At 54.7% G+C, this 7,353-nt stretch overlaps 1 protein-coding gene across 1 annotated transcript; it reads left to right on the top strand.

The window, feature by feature from the left end:
• Positions 1-4,234: 4,234 nt before the first annotated feature.
• Positions 4,235-6,903, top strand: LOC117884463 (zona pellucida sperm-binding protein 3-like). The gene is made up of 8 exons (XM_034784881.1): positions 4,235-4,648; positions 5,355-5,473; positions 5,564-5,667; positions 5,745-5,922; positions 6,000-6,120; positions 6,222-6,313; positions 6,402-6,547; positions 6,682-6,903. Exons 1-8 carry the CDS (start codon positions 4,235-4,237, stop codon positions 6,843-6,845), a joined length of 1,338 nt encoding a protein of 445 aa, XP_034640772.1. The 3' UTR covers positions 6,846-6,903.
• Positions 6,904-7,353: the final 450 nt, after the last annotated feature.

Consider the following 7,353-nt stretch of genomic DNA (forward strand, 5'->3'; position numbering starts at 1 on the left):
CACACAGGTTTCTATTTGACTCTCTGTTCTGTCTTTTGCTTTAGAATTGAGCTGAAGTGCTGCATGTGATACAAGAGCGGTGAGCTAAGGCCATACTGGTAAATGGGGATGCGCTGTTCCTCTGGAAACAGAGGATTTGGGATTTCTGTGGGTATTCAGTGATCAGGGCTGGACCCCACAGGGGGCCACTTTGAAGGGACTTGAAGCCTGGGGTGCATTGATTGTCAACCTGCAAGGCAAAAGACAGGGCTGGGCTAGCCCAGAGAAGAATGCTTGAGGGGCTGATGGGCTGGTTGCATTGGGGAGTTAACACCCAGCTGGCACAGGCAAGGCTCCCTTAGGTAGCCTAAGGGGAGGATACACAAGGTCCAGGATCTCAAGTAATTACAGGGGACAACTAAAGATATAACAGGGATGGGTGTGAGGTCACAGGGCGAAATGAAGGGAACCTGATGGGGACACTGAGCAGAGAACCCCGGACAGCGCCCACTGCTTCTCGAAAGTGTCAAGGAGCCAGCGGACGCCACTCAGAGGAACTCTGCCCGGATACATGAGCGAACAGAGGGATCGGAAATAGGCCCCAAAGTCGCAGGAAACCCCATCAGCCAACCTCCTCTCTCTGGTCTTGTAGATGGCCATTTTGGCCAGCGCTAGGAGGAGGCTGACAAGGAGGTCCCAAGACTTTGTGGGGCCGCAGATAGAGAGTGCGTAGATAAAGAAGTGAGGGGAAAAGTGCAGCCAAAAATGCAATAGGATATCTAAGAGGAGCCGGAATAGGGGCTGCAACCTGGAGCACTCCAGATACACTTGTGCCAGGGTCTCCCTCATGCCGCAAAAGGGGCAGGTGTCCAGGACGGGGGCGAACCGCGCCAAGAACATGCCCATGCTCACAGCTCCATGAAGGAGCCGCCAACTGACATCCCCGGCAGGCCTCGGGGCCAGGGTGGAGTATAGGCTGGCCCACCGGGGTTCCTCACCCTTCAAAGGTGGTAGGAGGTCTTGCCACTTCATGTCAGAGCGGGACACAAGGGTGAGGATGTGAAGAGTGTGGAGCATGAGCATGTACAGATATTTCCTCGACGTGGTCTGGAAGTGAACAGGCTGCAAGTTGTGCAGCCGGCTCTCGGTGAAGGGGTGGGATGGCCGGTAGGTCGACGGGGCAGAGGCCTAGTGAAAAAGTCCAGAGGACCTGGGGTGTAGGGTGGGCGGGGAGCGCCCTCCTGCAGGACCCTGTCAAGGTAAGCCCGAGCAGTGGGCCGTAGAGCAGCCCTCACCTTCTGAAGTACGCACCGGGGAGTATGAGGGCTAGAGAGCCTCACGCGCTGGGCGAGCATCAGGGGATCCAGATAGTCTCCCCAGTCGTAGTACAGGAGGGCTCCGACTCTGGTGACTTCTGCCAGGACCAGCCTCTGTCGCACCGAGGGGGACTCTGCCACCTGCACATGGAGCTGGGGGTCGTGTAGCAGGGGCACTGTGAGAAGATCTGCCCGCTCGGTGGCCGCCATGGACCTGGTCACCAAGACCAATTTCCAGGCCTACAGGGGGTCCTAGTAGAAGACCGGCAGCCCAGAGAGGTCTCACGGAAGACCTCTCAGATGGAGATAAAGGAGCTGCTGGTCATATTGGAGCCCTCGGAAGCGGCGCAGGAAGGCGTGCACCAGTATGCTCCACCCCAGACTACCTGCACCATAAAGGAGCCTCTACAGGGCCTAGAGGCGGAAGATGTGGACCTGAGGACTTTAGGCCCCGTCCTCCCTCCTCCAGGGGAAGGTGGAGAACCTATGCAAAGACCCAGTGCAGTCCTGGCCAAAAGAACTCCAGAACCAGCTTCCGGAGGTTGGCCAGGAAACTCAGGGCCGTGACCAGGGGGTTGAGCCAGTGCCAGAGCATGGACAGTACTAGTTGGTTCAATACCAGTGCCTTCCCTTGGAGTAGTTCCATCCACCTCTGCAGCCGCTCCAATACCCTGCCCTCTAAACCTTGCCAGTTCTCCAGCGGAGATGGATGCGTGGCAGAAAGGTAAACGCTGAGATAGAGCAGCGAATCCGTGCCCTACCGGATGGCCTGAAGCGCAGGTGGGGCGGAGCTTGCCTGCCACCTGCCCCAACCACTAGACCAGAGCTCTTGACTCAGTTGACCCGGGCAGAGGAGGCTGCCAAGTAGATGGCCTGGCAAACCTCCACCTGCACCAGGTTGCCCGGGTCCTGGACTGCGAGGAGCACGTTGTCGGCATATGCCAATAGGATCAGCCGCAACTCTGGCTCTCGCTGCACCAACCCCTTCAACTTCCAGTGGAGCAGACAAAGGAAGAGCTCGATCACCAGGGCATACATCTGACCCGACAGTGGATACCCCTGGCGCACCCCTCGCCTGAAGCTGACCGGCTCAGTCAGGGTCCAGTTGAGCTTGACCAGACACTCCGAGGAAGCGTACAGCACCTGAAGAAACCCCACAAACTGGGGCCCGAAACCGAAGGCTCGCAGAGTGCCCAGGAGATACCTGTGGTCCATCTGGTCGAACACCTTCTCCTGGTCTAGAAACAGGAGGTCGAATGACAGACCATCCCTACGCTCCAGCTCCAAGAGGTCCCGGACCAAGTACAGGTTATCGAGGATGGTCCAGCTCAGGACGGTGTATGTCTGGTCAGGATGGACCAGATCCACCAGCATGGAACCCCAGCCACAGTGAGATGGCCTTCGCTACGACTTTCTAGTCCATGCTGAGGAGCGAGATGGGATGCCAGTTCCTAAGGTTGCGGGGATCCCCTTTCTTGGGAAACAAGGCAAGCACAGGTTGCCCAGGCCTTCTCTTGGCTTTGAAAAACAAACCATTCTGGGGGAGGGGAGAAATGGGGGCTGATGTGGGGAACACATTGGGGAAAACAACTCAACCCCGCAAACTCCACCCCAACCCTGGAATAAGAACTACAGTTTTGGAACTCATCTGGCTAGTTATGTGGATATTAGAGAGGACACAAATTTCCCCTTGAACAGATTTCAGTTTCACACTTATCCACAGTGGAACAGTCGTTGGGCCAGACTGAGAGAGCAAGTGACTGGGAATGCTGCTGTAGTCCAGTGGGAGGTGGGAGCCAGGGCTGGCTCCAGGCACCAGGCAACCAAGCACATACTTGGGGCGGCACCTGGTAAGGGGCGGCCAATCTTGGGGTGGCGGGGGGCAGCACGGCGCGGCATTCCGTGGGGCGGCCGCTCCGGCGGCGCGGCGCGGGGCGCTCAGGGAGGGGCTCCAGCGGCATGGCGCTCAGCGAGGGGGGACGGGCTCCGGCGGCGCGGCGCTTGGCGGGGGGGCGGTAGGGGGGCGCTTTTTTTTGCTGCTTGGGGCAGCAAAAAAGTTAGAGCCAGCCCTGGTGTCTGGTCCCTCTTTCATTATTTATCCACAACAGAACAGCTTGAATGGGAGAGCAGGAGGAAGCCCAGCATCAGAATGCCCCCTAGCTCAGTGGTTCAAGCATTCTTCTGAGAGATGGGATACCCCTGTTCAATATCCTTTCTCTCCCGCACAGAAGAGAGGGGGAATCAAACCTGGGTCTCCCACATTCCAGGTAAATGCTCTAACCACTGGGCTAAAAGCTCTGAGGTGGACACCCTGTTCTGCTCTAGTGGAATTGTGAGTGGAGCCGAAGCCAGTAGGCAGCACACCCAGTGGATTGGGGCCAACATGCAATTTAGGCAGCCAAACGACTAACTTCCCCTGGCTCATGGATCACTCTGGGCTTAGGTGGGAGATAGGTGTCTGGACTCCTAGAGGGAGGCAGCTGTGCACGTGCCCAGAGGCTGAAACACAGGCACCTAAGGAACTTTATACTGTAAAAACTTAGGTGCTGCTGAGTGAATTTAGGCACCTACGAAGTTCACTGTGTAGTTTGTGGATCACAGTGGAGTCAAACCCAGGATTTACAGGCCTAAATCTGGGATTGAGGGGCCTGGGTCCCTTTGTGGTGGAGCCCACCCTTAGCCTTCCATTGAATGAAACAGGGCAGGAATTTCCCAAACTGCAGCTCATGAACTGACCAACAGGTGGGGCAGATTCCCATTGGTCCTCCCATTTCCTTGCTCCAGGGTGTGAGCAGCATGTGTGATTGGGCCCCAGCTGCCTACAGATTAGAGGAGCATGTTAATTACCTGGGGCAGCTGTGGGCTGGCTTTAGCTGCAGGGTATAAAGGGCCCAGAGCAGCAGTTTCTCTCTATGCTGGGTTTGCTGCAGGCAGGCAGGATGGGATATAGAAGCAGCCTGGGCTTTGCTCTCCTGTGCTGGGTAGTCAGTGGGGTGACTGGTTACAATCCCTGGGATTTCTCTAGGAGAGACTCGGCCATCTGGAGACCCACCCCCAGGGCTGAGCCCCCTCACAGAAATGCCCATGTGCCCTCTCTTGCCCAGCCCTACCCCTGGGCTCGGGCTGATGCTTCCCAGTCCAGGGCTGTGTCCCCACTGCAGCCTGTCATGCTGCAGTGTGAGGCGGCTCAGCTGGTGATCACTGTGCACAGGGATCTGTTTGGGACGGGGCGACTGATCAAAGCTGCTGACCTGAGCCTTGGCCCAGCTGCCTGCCAGTACACGTCCCTTAATGCTGTGGAGAACACGGTGATCTTTGTAGCTGGGCTCCATGAATGTGGCAGCACCTTGCAGGTAAGGATTCAGGCAAGCCAGGTGCCCATACTGATCCCTAGCATCACTGCCCCTGTCTTGTCTGATGGGTTAAAAATGCAGGGGGGAAGGGAACAGTGGGTGCAATTTTTGTTCCTGTCATTGACAAGCTCCTGTTTTTTCCTGGGTGCCTCTTCCTAGCCTCCAATTTCATGCACCAGGCAAAGAATTCTGCCCTGCTCAGCTTCTGGAGCAGGCTCACGAGTGGCGCCTGAAGAGGGTGGTCTGGTGTCCAGAAGTAAAGTCTGACTGAGCCACCCCTGTTCAAAGTCTGTCTGGAGACTCTACAGACTGGGCCACTCAACTGAATACATTGATTGGTGTTTGGCTGAGCTCTACATAGGCTGTAAGGGAGAGAGAGGGATAGACACCTGGCTTCCTGAAACAGTAGTCAAAACTTACCTGAATGCAGTTAACAGATTATACTTTGGGGAGTTATTGTCTGATTCTTTCACAATGTGCACAGAGGAAACTTGTGAGTAGTTGTACAAAATGGTACTACTGTGGCTCTAGTATTCTGATGGCTGCTCTAGCAGACTGAGCTCTGAAGTTCCCAGTTGACTAGGCACTTGTTGGAAAACTTAAGTCTTGTTTCTTTCTGGCTGAGGCTTGTTCTCAAGCTCCTCTCAGTGGCTTTTCAAATGCCATGTATACTAGTGTTAACCCTTCCATGTCTGGTTCTTCCCAGATGACCCCAGATTCCCTGATTTACAGCACAAGCCTGAACTATAACCCCACCCCTGCAAGCAACCCAGTGATCCTGAGAACCAATCCAGCTGTGATTCCCATTGAGTGTCACTATCCCAGGTGAGTGTCTGAGATTCTCAGGTTCCCTCCCTCCCATTCAGACCCTGTTGTGGGATCCGGCTCAGTGACTGAGGTTTGCTCCTCTCACAGGAAGGACAACGTGAGCAGCAAAGCCATCAAGCCAACGTGGGTTCCTTTCAGCTCTACCCTGTCTGCTGAGGAGAGGCTGGGTTTCTCCCTGCACCTGATGAATGGTAGGTGGGAGGAGCCTTCAAGGCAGCCGAGCCCAGCCCTGCTAGCCTGTCCTGCTCACTGTGAGCTTGCCTTGCAGATGACTGGAGTGCTGAGAGACCCTCCAATGGATTCCAGCTGGGGGAGGTCATGCATATCCAAGCTGATGTCAGCACTGGGAACCATGTGGCTCTGAGGCTCTTTGTGGACAGCTGTGTGGCCACCCTGACCCCAGACAGGGACTCCTCTCCCCGCTATGATGTCATTGACTTCAATGGGTAAGAGCTGGGAGCCCTTTCTAGTCTAAAACAAGACCGATCAGGGACTCTCACTGACCCTTGGTTCTTGTGTCTAGATGCCTGGTGGATGGGAGGTTAGATGACACCACCTCAGCCTTCATATCCCCCAGGCCCAGGCAGGACACACTGCAGTTCATGGTGGATGTGTTCAGGTTTGCAGGAGATGCCAGGAACTTGGTGAGTTCCCAGATTTGTGCTCCAAATCAATTCCCCCTAGGCTAAGCAGGTGTTGGTGTCCCCTGGGATGGTCCTAACACCCCTTCCCATTTCCCCTCCAGATCTACATCACCTGCCATCTGAAAGTCACTGCAGCTGAGCAAGCCCCAGATCCCTTGAACAAGGCTTGTTCCTTCAACAAAGCAGGCAACATGTGAGTAGACTAGAACCCCACCAGGGGAGTGATAGGCAACCTAGAACAAAACACTTCACTGTAGATGATTATTCCTGTTCTGTTGCAGCTGGTCTCCAGTGGAAGGCACCAGAGACATCTGCAGGTGCTGTGAGACTGGGAACTGTGGGTTGCTTGGAAGACAGTCCAGGAGAGCAAAGCCTTTGAATAGATGGCCAGGAGAGCACTTCCAAAGACATGTGGTTTCCAGACACGGTAAGTTCTATTTCAGCCATTCCACCTGGAAATGTGTCTGGCTTGCTCTAACAGTCTCACTTTGGGATGAACACCCAAAGACCAGCCAAATTGAAAACTTAATTGGTTCTTGCTTATGCCTCTCCCCCATACAGGTATTCTTTCCAGGAGGGAAGCAGAAGCTGATGTTGTAGTAGGACCCCTATTCATCATGGATGCCTATAAAGGATCCAAGGATATCGTAGCAGATCCAGTGGAAGTGAGGAAGGCAGCCTCCCACAGGAGATGGCATCAGAGGGTATCTATTTCTAGCTTATAGGAGGTCCCTAATGTCTTCAAGTTGCTTATAACTATGTTACAGACCAAGACAGCCAGCTGAAAGTGCAGCACTGGCTCAGCTGCTGGGTTGCAGCACCCAGTGGTGGTCTGAGAAGCAGAGGTTGATTGGGGACTTACAACAGAGGTGCCTGTCTTGTCATGCAGGCTGAAACTCCAGTTTGGTATGAATAGCAGCAGCATTCGCTCAATGGAGTATGCAGAATGCTTCCAAACTGCTGCACTCTGAATTGGCCAAGTCATCTTGGTGGACTTAACAGGGCAATGGAGGTGGACAAATTCCTAGTCCTGATTCTAACTACCTGTATCTCTCTCATGGGCAGGAGAGAAGGCTTGGCTGAGCCTGACCATCGCTGCAGAGGTTTGTACCTACTTTTAGGGGGCCTCCTCCATATCAAACTGCTGCAGTTTCATTGTGGGAGCTGTTGTGTGAGCTGTACCTTCTGTTAATGTAAAATAAAACCCATTGGAAGCTGAGGCTGGTCTGCACT

Source organism: Trachemys scripta, chromosome 10 (assembly GCF_013100865.1).
Source record: "Trachemys scripta elegans isolate TJP31775 chromosome 10, CAS_Tse_1.0, whole genome shotgun sequence".
NCBI classification, from domain to species: Eukaryota; Metazoa; Chordata; order Testudines; family Emydidae; genus Trachemys; species Trachemys scripta.